Genomic DNA, 14,902 nt, shown 5'->3' on the forward strand with positions numbered 1-14,902 from the left:
TAGAAAATGTGTTGAATCTACACTTGAGGAGGAACAACATGGATTTAGATCTCATAGGTGAACTATAAACCTCATTTTTGTCACCAAAATGCTCTATGAGAAGTATTGGAAGAAAGGTAAAACACTTATAATTGTTTTTCTGGACATCGAGAAAGCATATGACCATGTACCACGCAGGCATATATGGGAATGTTTGAGACGCAAGAAAGTGCCCGATGACATCATAACACGAATACAATGATTATATGATGAAACTAAGTGTAGTGTCCAGGTCCAAGATGGAAGGTCAGGTTGGTTTGAAACGAAGAGTGGAGTCCAGCAAGGAAGTTGTCTTTCACCACTTCTCTTCATAATCATAATGGATGAAGTTTTAAAAGTGGTTAAGAGAAAGGATCCAACAACTAATGCTCTGGTTTTTGCTGATGATGTAATGGTATGGGGTGAGACAGAAGCGGAAGTACAAACTAGACTAGATCTCTGGCATGAAGCTTTTACAACCTTTGGTCTCAAAATCAGTAAAACGAAGACAGTTGGCTTGGTGATGAGTTGAAACCCTCCAACTGTTCATCTAAGAACTGGAGATGAGGAGATGGATATTGTAGACAACTTCCAGTATTTAGGTAGTGTTCTGGCATCAGACAATACCATACATCAAGAAATTAGTAACAGAATACAGAAAGCTTCCAAATTCTATCACTCTGTACGTCAAATACTTTGGGATGAAACATTTCCGTTAGTTTCCAAGATCAGCTTGTACAAAATATATCTAGTACCTATATTGACGTATGGCCTGGAAGCAGCAACACTTACAGGACCAACTAAGAGTCATCTTCAGGCAACAGAAATGAAGTTTCTCCGTTCTCGTCTACAAAAAGCAAAAATGGATAAAATAAGGAATGTGGATATCCGACAACAGCTTGGATTGGAAAGAAGCTTTCTGGAGACTCTAGAAGTGAAGAGATTGCAATGGTATGGTCACATGAAAAGAATGAACCCTCACAGGACTCTTCGAACATACTTTGACCACAATGTTCCTGGGAAGAGACTGAGAGGAAGACTTCATGATGTTTGGGAAAAACAGATAATGAAGGACCTTGAAGTTACAGATGCGAACTGGTGTCACATATATGAGCAGCATCTGTGGATGAATAGAACAAACTGGAGGAGGCTTGTACACAACCACACCCGGCTTGCTGGAGTGAAGAAATTATGATGATAATGATGATGATCCTTGGCGACCAAGGGCTACAGTAAGAAGTAATGTGACACCACTGACGGTACACTTTCTATTTCAACACACACTGTTTATACAAACCCACAGTCGCAGCTTCCTTGGCGACCAAGGGCTGCAGTAAGAAGTAATGTGACACCACTGACGGTACACTTTCTATTTCAACACACACTGTTTATACAAACCTACAGTCGCAGCTTCCTTGGCGACCAAGGGCTACAGTAAGAGTCGCAGCTTCCTTGGCGACCAAGGGCTACAGTAAGAAGTAATGTGACACCACTGTTGGTACCCTTTCTATTTCCACACACACTGTTTATACAAACCCACAGTCGCAGCTTCCTTGGCGACCAAGGCCTACAGTAAGAAGTAGTGCGACGTCACTGTTGGTACCCTTTCTATTTCAACACACACTGTTTATACAAACCCACAGTCGCAGCTTCCTTGGCGACCAAGGCTGCAGTAAGAAGTAATGTGACTTCACTGACGGTACACTTTCTATTTCAACACACACTGTTTATACAAACCCACAGTCGCAGCTTCCTTGGCGACCAAGGCCTACGGTAACGCCTAATGTGACTTCACTGACGGTACCCTTTCTATTTCAACACACACTGTTTATACAAACCCACGGTCGCAGCTTCCTTGGCGACCAAGGGCTACAGTAAGAAGTAATGTGACATCACTGACGGTACACTTTCTATTTCAACACACACTATTTATACAAACCCACAGTCGTAGCTTCCTTCGCGACTAAGGCCTACGATAGCGACTCGTGACGTCATTTCCGTCACACATTTCGTCCTGTTACACACATTTTCCGATGACCCCTCCCCCCAGCCAAAAGACATATTTATGTAAAATAAATTAAATATTTTTGCTATAAAATTAGCTGTTAAAAATTAAATATTTGAAAAGGAGGTTCAACCTATTCAATACTTAAAGAAATGCAGTAATCACATTCCTATTTAAATGGGACCGGTTTTGACCTTAGTCCAGGTCATCATCAGCCGTAAAAACATGTACAATGTTTATGAATATTGGAGGTCAGTTTCACACTCTGATGGGCACAAAGACACGACACCACATTCTGTCATGCACAAAGTCACAGCACTATCAACTAATATACGAAGATCAAAAAAACTTGAAGTCGCAGACGAATAGATTTGTAGTAGAAAGCCGCCAGCTCCTGGTGATCAGCGCGGCACATTCAAGGTCATGTGCAGCGGTCGGACGCCAAAGTAGAGTGGAGAATGTTTTGAAGGTCCAGAATTTGTTACGGTTGTGGGAAGTTAAGTACGTATATAAAAATATACGACGCAAATCAGAATAATTGAATGAGTACTCTTCCGACATCGATACACTCTCCTGAGCACACTATCCAACACAAGTAGGAAAAGCGTCGATGAAAGAATACAGCCGTATCGAACTCCCGAGGTCACATCTATTGGTTCAGTAAGATCTCCCATATGCAGAACCTGAGATTTATAACCCTCGTACATATCCTTTATAATATTCAGAATATTTTGTGGTATACCATATTCTTCAAGTGTTTGCCACATAACTCTTCTATTTACAGAGTCGAAGGCCTTCTCAAAATCAATGAAAGTCAATTAGAGGGTGTTCTGCCATTCTGTATTTTGTTCCAAGATGAGTACTCATTCAATTATTCTGATTTGCGTCGTATATTTTTATATACGTACTTAACTTCCCACAACCGTAACAAATTCTGGACCTTCAAAACATTCTCCACTCTACTTTGGCGTCCGACCGCTGGGCATGACCTTGAATGTGCCGCGCTGATCACCAGGAGCTGGCGGCTTTCTACTACAAATCTATTCGTCTGCGACTTCAAGTTTTTTTGATCTTCGTATATTAGTTGATAGTGCTGTGACTTTGTGCATGACAGAATGTGGTGTCGTGTCTTTGTGCCCATCAGAGTGTGAAACTGACCTCCAATATTCATAAACATTGTACATGTTTTTACGGCTGATGATGACCTGGACTAAGGTCGAAACCGGTCCCATTTAAATAGGAATGTGATTACTGCATTTCTTTAAGTATTGAATAGGTTGAACCTCTTTTTCAAATATTTAATTTTTAACATCAATAATTTCAATACGGAACAATGAAATTTTTATCTTTAAATAAAATTAGCTGTGAAAGAGTTCTATTCACATTTTAAAAATTTCCGCACATTAGAACATGCCTCTGAAGTAACTGTGAAAAGAAATTGAGAATGTGACCATCCTTAGGGTGGTTTATTACTCACAATCAATCAAGGACTTATATTGATTTTATGGAGGGTAGCAAAAAAAAATAAAAAATAATGGGGGTTATGAGTCTTGCAGTTCACTTATCATTGATGTAGCGATACTAGGTAACATGTTTTTAAGATTTTTGAACCATTTGCTAACATTTCCATCAGTTGTCTATGTCCAACAATTCTCAGTAAAACATACATCTTAGCTGTGAAGATGCTGCAAAGGCAGTTGCATTGGTGGAGGATGGACGCAGCTTCAATTAAGTTGCTGAGGTCGTTGGATCATCTTGAGTGAGTCGGCCATGTGGTTAGGGTCGTGTAGCGGTGAGCTTGCATTCAGGTGATGGTTGGTTCGATACCTGCCATCTGCAGCCCTGAAGATGATTTTCCTTGGCTTCTCATTTGTGCATCAGGGAAATGTTACGGCTGCACATTAATTAAGGCAATGGACGCTACATTCCTAATCCTAGCCCTCTACCATCCTTGCATCACAGAAAACTTTTGATGTGTTAGTGGGATGTTAAAGCACTAGTAAAACAATAAATTGGATCGTCTTTCGGTAGTGCAGTGTAGCGCAGCATCCTGACTGAGTGAGTTAGCCATGTGTTTAGGGTCGTGCAGCTGTGAGCTTGCATTCAGGAGATAGTGGGTTAGAACCCCACTGTTGGCAGCCCTGAAGAGGGTTTTCTGTGTTTTTCCTTTTTGACACCAGACAACTGCTGGGGCTGTACCTTAATTAAGGCCATGACCACTTCCTTCCCATTCCCATCCTATCGTCACCATAAGACCTGAGTAAAACTTTAAAAATATGCAAGATGCATGAATAATGGTAAAACGTACGTAACTGTGTTAGACCTTTTCATGTGAACAATATTAATACATACTGTAAACACTGGTGCAGGGCTAAGCTGCAAAATGCAGGACTACGCTGCCAAGCAAACGTAAAACTTCGTCCATCATGCCTAGAGCTACCCTCACACCATAGTTGGCAGGGGACGTCTGGAGACCATCTGGTAGCACCAGAGAGCAGTGCAACACACCAAAGGGAAGTGGTGCTACCTACAGATACACCTATGTATCGTGTGACATAACTTGCTTACTTATTTCCTGTTGCTCCTCCTGGAGCATAGGGCTTCTGTGAAACACTTTCATCTGTTCTTATTGTTGGCTAACCTCTTCACTTCATTCCAAGTTTTTCCCACTGTTAGACATTCCTCTTCGATCGTCCTTTTCCAGGTCTTCTTTGGACGTCCGCGCTTTCCAGCGCCTTGGGGGTTTCAGTCGAGCGGTGTCTTTTCAATGGCTCCAGCGGGCTTCCTTAAAGTATGTCCTATCCAACACAATTTTCTCTCCCTTATCTGCATTTCAATTGGCTGCTGGTTAGTTTCTTCCCATAGATCTTCATTTGAAATAACATCCGGCCATCTTTTGTTGATGATACGTCTTAGACAGCAATTCATGAAGACTTGCAGTTGTTTAGTCGTCTTCTGGGTAACTTTCCACGTTTCACAGCTGTAAAACAGAACGGACTTAACATTTGTGTTAAAAATTAGTTTTTCTAGAAATGTTCTTGTTTTCCCATATAGAATACAATTGAACAAAAGCACCATTTGCTTTCCTAATAAGACTCTTAATGTCATCTTCTGCTCCTCCAGTAGTAGTAACCATACTCCCAAGGTATATGGAGGAGTCTACTTGTTCTACCTCTTTATCGTCTATAGACAATTTATCATCAATCTTGGAATTGACCCTCATCTCCTTGGTCTTATTAATATTTAAATCCAGCATCCTCTGCCTCCTCCTTCAACCGCTTAATCTTCTCTTCCATATCTCGGAACCGTTGAGCCAGTAGGCAGATGTCATCTGCAAAAACAAGGTCTTCTAACATATCTTGTAAGCCCCACTGGATCCCCCTCTTCCGACATCGATACACTCTCCTGAGCACACTATCCAACACAAGTAGGAAAAGCGTCGATGAAAGAATACAGCCGTGTCGAACTCCCGAGGTCACATCTATTGGTTCAGTAAGATCTCCCATATGCAGAACCTGAGATTTATAACCCTTGTACATATCCTTTATAATATTCAGAATATTTTGTGGTATACCATATTCTTCAAGTGTTTGCCACATAACTCTTCTATTTACAGAGTCGAAGGCCTTCTCAAAATCAATGAAAGTCAATTAGAGGGTGTTCTGCCATTCTGTATTTTGTTCCAAAATGATTCTCAAAGTGTTTTTGAGATCGACACAGCTATGGTATTTACGAAAACCAGCCTGTTCCCTTCTAAGGCGCAATTCCACAACATCCTTCACCCGCTCAGAAACGATTCTTGAAAGCACCTTACTTGGTACCAACAACAATGTAATTTCTCTCCAGTTCACACTTAGTAATATCCCCTTTCTTTGGTATCTTAACAATCAGGCCTTTCTTCCATTCAGCTGGTAGCTTTTCTTCATTCCAGATCTTTTCTAACAGGGGGTGCAATAATTTTGCTGAGGTCTCAATATCTGCTTTAAGTATTTCTGGTGCGATATTATCCATACCGGGTGCTTTTCCAGTTCTCATCTGTTTCAAGGCCTTCTCTATTTCTGAACAGGTTGGAGGATGTAAATTTATTCTTGGGTCACTATCTACTGGTTCCATTTGCTGGTTATCATTCTGTTCTGTATCTCTATTGAGCAACTCTGAGAAATGTTCCTTCCATCTCGGTAGCTGTTCTCCCCGGGTGGTCAGTAGTTCACCTCTCTTGTTTTTAATGGGTTTATTCCTGATAAATCCTCTCCTTGACAGTTTCTTTGTGATACTGTACAATTCCTTAGCATCTCCCCTTGCTGATGCCTCTTCTGTCATTCGTGCCTGTTCATCTACCGACTGTATATGGTCTTTTCTTACACTTTTCTTCACACTCTTATCAGCTTCCACATATTCCTTTTATGCTGCGGCTTTCTGTTATCTTGTTTTACACATATTAATCTTTGCCTTAACTAGCTTTCTAGCCTCTATTTTTTTCCAAGTATCATCAGACATCCATTCCTTCTTGAGATAATTGTGAAATCCAAGCACCTTCTCACTAACGTCTAAATATGTGTCCTTGACTTTCTTCCATGATAATTCAACATCCATCATAAGTTCTGGTTCAACAGCAAGAGCTTCAAAGCGGTTTCTTAATTCTATCTGGAGTTCTTTCCTTTTACTTTCAACTTGCAATTTACCAGAATCAAATTTCTTGTTTCACCTTTCAAATTTCCTTCCACTTGCCACAATTTTCATTTAAAACTCGGCAACTATCAGGTGATGATCACTTCCAATATCTGCCCCTCTTTTATTTCTAACATCAGTCAATGATCTTCTAAACTTTCTACTTATGGTGATGTGGTCTCTGGTTTTCTGTAACCTGATCTGGCGACACCCATGTAATCGTATGGCATCGTTTATGAGGGAATAAAGTGCCACCCACTACCAAATCATGACTAGCACAGAAATCAATGAAAAGCTCCCCATTTTCGTTACAGTCACCAACTCCATGCACTCCCATAATTTGTTCCAGTCCCTCATTGTTAGAACCAATCTTTGCATTTAAATTCCCCATCACAATAATAATATCTCTCTTTCCAACTTTCTTAATAGTCTCATTTAGCTGGCAGTAGAATTCTTCCTTTTTTTGAATCTCTGTGACATTCCTGTGGGAGCATAACACTGGATCACTGTCACATTGCGAACCCGGGTCTTGAATCGAGCTGTCATCAGTCTTTCTGAGATGGGTTTCCAATCAAGGAGTTTCATTCAATAGCAATCCTACACCTTCTCTATGTTCTGGATCCTCCCCCATTTGCCCAGAAGACAGGAACGTGCACCTATTAAGAGTCTGTATTTCTCCGAAGTCTGGCCACCGTACTTCACTTAATCCAAGGATATCCAGCCTGTATTCCTCCATCACTTTAGCCACTTGCTTCAATTTACTGCGCTCTCTCAGGGTTCTGACATTCCTAAAACCTATTCTCGTTTTCCGTTTCATGCCAAAAGTCGTCAGCTTGTTATCCATCCGGTTGTGTTTCACTTCAGTTTCTTTAATAGTTTATATTTAAGATGTGCGAGTTATTAGCCCACAGCAACCTGAGCTTGGTGGTGGGACTGCCACCTTCTGTTTCTGTAGGGGTTGTCTCCCTCTTCACCACAAGGCAGTGGTTCCCCAAACCCCACGGGAAGAGGGTTGCCTCGTCTTCCAGATTTGCCGTTTCAAAAGTATCTTCTTCCGCCGCATCTGCCATTGAGGACTTCAACAGAGCCCCATTAGCCGTCACTTTTCAGGGTTCCTGTAGGGCCTTCACAGCTACTGTAGCGGTCGTCATGGGGCACACACAGTCCCCGCTGTACATCTCCCCTGCAGGCAATCCCTTACTTCATGCCGTTGCCTACCTCCCACGACGTGGACGAGGGGTTGGACTTACGGGAGGCGTGTGACATAAAGTAAATCATAAAAAAAGAATTTCTCACCCTGCAAGTTCTGCGTGATTGCAGTACCACAACAGTCTATGCAAGAAATCGACTGGAAGATGACAGTGAGTGAGCGAACAGTAGGGAGGCAGTTACCAGGAGACCTGTACATAAACCCCTACTCGAACGACACAGAGAAGCGTGTCTTCGTTCCAGCATCTGGGATAGATGTGGGAGCAATGGGTCTCTGTTCTCTCCACTGATGAGTCACTTCAATCTCAACTCTCGTAATGGAGGAGAAAGAGTGTGGAGAAGGTCTGGAGAGAGGACTCCATGTGCATTATGGTGGTGATTATTGTTTTAAGAGGAAGTATAACTGAGCAGCCATCTGGCTCCATTTGGAGGCGGACTCAGTGATGGTGGGGAGCGACATCAACAATGTGGCCTGCATTGAGTTGTTCATCGATCATGGGACACTCAAATACCCAAAGAGATCCTGGAGGACCATGTGATGCCTTTTCCACCTTTCATTGGCCAGAATTTTATGCTGGTGCACGATAATGGCCACTCCCTTAGTGCTTCTGCAGGAAGTTTGGATTCAAAACCTGGACTGCCCAGCATGTAGTCAAACCCTATTGAACTTGTATGGAATACACTTGGAAGGTTTTTCAGACATTGTGACACCACCACCTTGGCACAGTTGCTAAAGGCCATCCAACAACTTTTGAACAGCTCATAGATGCTAGGGGAGTGTCTATTGTTCTCGTGAAGTGCAGTACAAACATTAACTTGTTTTGTTTGGCCATAACTGGCAAGTAAAAAGCGACAGATTTTAAAAATTGTAAAATGTAAGGAAAATTGAGAGTTAACCCATTGCCATGCAGATATTTCCCTTGAAAAATGTACCTTAGAATGCAATTATTTTTTCTACATTTTGTGTTATGAATGTTGAAGTGCATTAAACTAACAATCCCTTCAAAGAGACCTGAACGACGGACTGACTAAAGTGATCCTATGTGGTCATAAAAGAAGAAGAAGAAGAAACTAACAACATTTTGGTTTAGACTTTAACTTACTACAATTAACTGAAGTCCATCCACGTGGAGGGCAACTTTGCATTTGTTGCACTCGAAGCAATCTTCCTTCCGGATTACACGCTTTACGTCTCCTTGATGGAGCTGATTTACTTGCTGTAGGAGCAATCTCTTCAGGAAAATGACCCTAGTGCCTTCCATTGTTGTGCTACCTTGAGATGGACATGCTCTAGTGGCGTAATCAGGCAGGGTGACATCTTCCAGAATTTTATTTGCATAGGCATTGGTTTCCTTGCAAATTCCTTACCAAAAAGTGAACTGATCACCCAGACGCCTACTGCTCCCCAACAACTGCACACGCATTGCCTTTCGGAACAGTAACGGCCAAATTCCAGTTCCAGTTGCTCAATGTGGTGAGGTTATATACGAAGTTATCTTCATCCTCACTGTCACTTTCACAAGTGGAGTCACAGTTCTCAGACACACTATCACTGTTAAAACTGAGTTATCTTCATCACCACTATCAAGAAGAAATTGCAGAATTCTTTCCTCTTCTTCCTTGCGATGTTTACACATCATCTTGCTCTGTAGTATTCATTTCATGAACAAGATGACCAACTTGAGTAGCAAAATAAACAATGACAAAATGGCTTTTGGAAAATAACATAGGCATGTAAACACGCTAGCGTTATCTAAAAACGTAATGTTAAAAGTACAACATCACAACCGAAAGAAATCGACAGTCAGACGTATTTAATACTTGAGTACACAGCGACGGTTGTACCCGTAATTGCATGTTAATGAATGCGGAACTCTCGACGGCTGTACCCGTCATTGTAGCGGAATGGGTTATTGCATGTTGTGAAAGATATTTTGGTATTTTCTTTGGCCAAACATGTTGCTTTTGTAAAATTTAAAGGAATGTTGGAGTAATAAATTATGATTTTATAAAAATGAAAGTGTTCCACTTTTTTGCTGGTCAGTGTGTATTACTATTCACATTAGAGTCATCACACAAATCACTTGGAGTTTTCCTGTCCAAAAGTCTGGTTACATGGCAGGAAGAACTGTACAGGAACATACCTACTTCAGGAAAGACAGTGTGATAGCTAGTATTAGAAAGTACACTGCACTAGCACTTACCATTTTTTTTACCACTGGGTAGATCAAAGTTTTCCTCTCCTTTAGTCAGAGAAAATTGAAGTAGAGTGCTCATAAAATAATTGTCTATTTACAGGAATGTAACAAAGACTGGGCTGAACGAATCAAGTTGGAAAAATTTAGGTGGCATAACTCCCAGTGGCTGGAAATGGTAGAAAGCAGTACTATTGACGACACTGCTTATGGAGCAGCTGGAGATATGGATGAACTGCCATCCTTCTATACTGATGACATGATACAACGCACCTTGCTGTATCCATCTAGTATGTATTTCCAGGCCAGTTATTTGAATTGTTTCTGTAAACTTCTAATAGAATTCATATGGAAACCTGATTAGCCCCTATTTTTTTACAAAACAAATATTCATACCCTCCTGCTCCTGCTACTCATAGAAGGTTGGTGACTATCGTGGAGCAGTGCTTCTCATTCAGGGTTTCCGTATCATGAATGCAAACCACTATTAGAGGTTCCACACCCAGGTTAATCTTCTCTGTCCGTGTTTCCCTTCTATGATCAGTTCTGTAGAGCTGTATTTATCGTTTTGGAAGATGTGACTAAAATATGCTGCCTTGTTACGACTATTCATTTCCCAGCATGATAGGGGACCTTTACAGTATAAACTACTGATCAAGTTTGGTCACATGTGTATATTTCAATTGGAGATCAGAATCTTAGGCTTGTGAAGTTATGTCACTCCATTTGCATCTCTCTAGAAACTGTATTTGAAAGTTTTACCAGTGTAGTTTGATTGCATGGAAGTGCAACTCCCCCAATAGCTTAACTTTTAGTGCATTATAGGAAAGTGCAACTTGTAAAAGTACATTGTTTAATATTTGTAGCAAGTGTATGCATGTACAGTGAGTGAGATCGTTAAATGTTTAGTGCAGTGTGGCATAGGTAGCAAACACCAGTGCCACTTCGACATGGCTTCAGCAAAGAGATTATGTATTGAATTTCTAGATAATCACTTGTGAGAAGTACCACAGAGATTACAAAAAAAGCATGCTGAACGGATGTAGCCATCTAACAAGGATGCGAACAGACACAAAATCTGCCTGGTCTGTGATAAGATATCCTGAATTCATGTGATGGGATGTGCCAAAGGTGGAACCACATGGCATGCACGGAACTACAGCAGGGACAGTTTAGTGCAGTGAGAGGACATTCAGGAAGTGACCAGTTCTCCGAGGGGCAAAAACTGATCAATCTTTGTGGACTATTCAAAGGCATATTATACAGAGAATATAAGGAAATTCATGGATAAGCTGGAGAATATGATAGGTGAAGGAAACCCTTTAGTATAAATAGTGAGGGACATTCTGATCAGAAACAAAATTCAGATCAATCTCTACGTGCACAGGAATAGTGTCTTACAAGGTGACCCCCTGAGCCCCATCCTTTTTAATATTGCAGTAAAAACCGAAGGGGGTGAGTGTATATATTTATGCAGACGACGTGGCGATGGCTTCGGCTAACAGGAAGACCACTCTTCTGGGCTGAAGAAAACGAGCTGGCGAGTAATATTAATAAAACGGTGACAATGACATTCAGACGAGGTGGGAGACGCACAGCAGCAGAGGCCATCACAATGTTATGGAGAGAGTTCCTGCAGCATTGACAGGGTGTGCGGTGCATGACTTTCACCACAAGGTATGTGGTACACAGCGAATGAAGATAGTATGACCAACCATGTGAACGATATCACGTGGAGAACTGCAGAAAAAGAGAACTGTGTCACACAATTTTGTAAGAAGTAAGTTACAAACTTGCACATTTTGCACATTGATGTTATTAATTTTACCAGTAAATAAGATATTTAGTGTATTTCTCGTGAAATTGAAGTGAACTGTGTTCATTATTTCTTCTTCATCCGTTTAACATGTCCAAGCCATCTCTGTCCATTTCTTTCCTTATGTTATTTCTCTCTCTAGCCTTGTTTTGTGTAACATATTTCTTATAAATTTTTTTCTCCGTTTTCTGTATTAATTTTTCAGCCTTATTTTATCCATAGTGGATTGAAAAGTATCAACTATCAACCGCTATCTTCTTGCTGATTTCCATATTGAGTCTTGAATTTTCTACTTATTTATCTCGTAAGTAATGAAGTTCTCAAGAATTTCAATATACAGTATATGTCTCCCATTTTTAATTGTCCTTTTCCTTCCTTGTTCCCTCTTATTACTATTGTCTTGCTTTTCTCTATACATTTTCCTGTGTTCTGTCTTCTCTTTATTACTTCAAACTCCTCTTAGACTTGTTAATATCAGCAGCAAACACAGTGAGTTACTCATCACTCCTTTCTGTGGCATAGCAAGTTCTTCTCTCACTTTCTGAGTTGTACTCCATTGTCACTGGAGCTGTTCTCATGTTAGTTCTCATTACGTTTCTGTGAGGTATGTGAAAACAAGAGGCTTGCAGAGAAGTCGTTAGGTGTTCGCCCTTCCATAGAGATACTGTGCGGAAACTCGTAAAGAAATTAAGAGGAATGTACTTGATAAGAAGTGTGTTTGACGAGGAAGTAAACAAACTCTCGGAGCTAAAAAGTCCCTGTGATGACTTGGACAAGGAACTGGCAGGACGAGCTATCAGGAGAGAAATAGATTCAATTACGGAAGATGAAGCAATGCATGTTTCTTAAGATGATGTCAGAAATGTGTGGATTTAGGAGAACCCTTCCACCAACATCTCCTGTCACGCTCATTGTCATAATTTTAATTGTTATGTTATGTTTTAGAGAAATGAATTTCATTTTATGTTTTGTAATATCTGAAACCATTTCTTTTCATTTTCAACTCAGTTCTTCAGTCTGCAGAAACTAACTTTGAGAAAATAAATTTATAAACTATATAAAAGAGAAGTGTTTACACACTGAAGAGACCAGAAGAGGAGATAGGACATATCTTAAGGAGATTTTGGTCATTTTGACAAAAAAAATTTAATGACTGAAATTGAAAGTATTGAATTTCTTCTTTCTTGTCACAAAGTTATTCCATTGAATTCAAACAATTTATCACTTTAATAATGCTTTGTTTGCCAATCTGTACACAGCAGTGTGGCATCTGCTGAACTGTTTTGTTATGTAATTATATCATTGTCATTGTCGTGTTTCCATTCAATCAAATAAGTCTGTTCTTAGCAATGACACATCCGTGGGATGGGCCAACAACACCCCCGCCCCCTCTCGTGACAGAATCAGCTGTAAGATCTACGATATTTCTGAATTACTGTATAATCTCGAATACCACCCGCCACCGAATAAGACCTCCCCCCTTATTTTGAAAGAACAAAATTGAAAGAAAAAAGTGAAGTCAAAATTATTTACAATCTTTATTAACACACATCAAATGATTACAAAATACAAATAAAAGTAAACAAACATTTCCAGAACGATATCCAATGAGTTCATTCATCATCATCATCATCATCATCATCATCATCATCAGTATCAACTTCGAAACTTTGATCTCCATCACCTTCCCACAAAATGTCATCATCACTGCCATCCATAGCATTAGAAATGCTACATTTCCTGAAGCTCTTCTGTATGAGGTCTCCAGGGATACGATTCCATGCTGTCAAAATCCACGAACACAGCAGCTGAACTTCCGGGCGCTGAATGCGACCAGTTGGTGCCAGTGTCTGATTATCAGCCGCCATCCATTCTGTACAGAGCTGTTTCAAAGCTGCTTTAAATGGATGGTTTATGCAGACATCCAGCAGCTGTATCATAGATGTCATCCTGCCCGGAATGACTGCTAGGTCGGTTTTCCCATCCTTGATATGTTTCTTCACAGCGTCTGTTGTGTGGCCGCAGTTACTGTCGAGAACAAGCAAGCTCTTTTGTCTCAATAATGCACCAGGGCGACGTTGCCAGACACACTTTATCCAGTCTTCCACAAGTGAACTGTCCATTCAGCCAGAGTTCTGAGATCTGACGATAACACCAGCAGGTAGATTTTTAGGAAGCGTCTTTCGCTTGAGAACAATGTACGCTGGCAATTTGGTTCCGTCCGCAAGAATACACAACATTACCTTACACCGTTGTTTTTCATTACCACCTGTTCTAATGGTAACACTTTTCGCACCCTTAACATTCACAGTCCTGTCCACTGGCATTTCAAAGTAGACGGGTGTCTGATCTGCATTGCCAATTTCAGAAAGCAAATATGCATTTTCCTGCCGCAACCGAATTATGTGACGCTGAAATGACAAGAACTTCTCATCGTAGGCACTAGGAAGACGCTGTGAAATTGAGGTACGCTTTCGTATGCTCAACCCATTTCTTTTATAAAAATTACAAACCCATCCTCGGCTTGCCTTAAACCCTTCCAATGAAAGTTCCTTTGCTATCTCTAATGCCTTTAGCTGACACATTTCGGTTAACACACCATATCACTAAGTTTTACAATATTTAAAATTCTTCCACCGTTTTGATACTTTTTTTGCCTTTTGGCAATTTTTTTAAATTTGTCAACAGTACATGTTTTGTTCCTTGTTTAGGAACATCCTCAGCTGTTATTGTAGCTTAGGTGATTTGCTAAGATTTAAAACACATTAATTTGCAGGTACGGAACATTGATTCATTTAAAAACTACTGAAAATACCAATTAAATTAAAAACAATGTAGGGGTTAGTGTGTTAATAATGTGAGAGCGGTCAGCTTAAAAACTATGTCTATTCATTTGAATAGTTGTTAAAAATTCCATTTTGTTACATTAAAAAAGTCTGTTTGCGGTTAAAAGTTTTAAAAAATGTTTGACTTCGTAACACTGTTCAAATT

At 40.4% G+C, this 14,902-nt stretch overlaps 1 protein-coding gene across 3 annotated transcripts in view; it reads left to right on the forward strand.

Moving 5' to 3' along the window:
- Kap3 (kinesin associated protein 3) overlaps positions 1–14,902 on the forward strand; it is a 388,285-nt gene that overhangs the window by 285,208 nt on the left and 88,175 nt on the right. For all 3 annotated transcript variants that reach the window (XM_067144995.2, XM_067144996.2, XM_067144998.2), the window contains one exon: positions 10,199–10,385. In XM_067144995.2, the coding sequence (XP_067001096.1) occupies positions 10,199–10,385 (187 nt within the window). The remainder of the gene's footprint in view (positions 1–10,198; positions 10,386–14,902) is intronic.

Source organism: Anabrus simplex, chromosome 4, assembly GCF_040414725.1.
Source record: "Anabrus simplex isolate iqAnaSimp1 chromosome 4, ASM4041472v1, whole genome shotgun sequence".
In the NCBI taxonomy this organism is placed as follows: domain Eukaryota; kingdom Metazoa; phylum Arthropoda; class Insecta; order Orthoptera; family Tettigoniidae; genus Anabrus; species Anabrus simplex.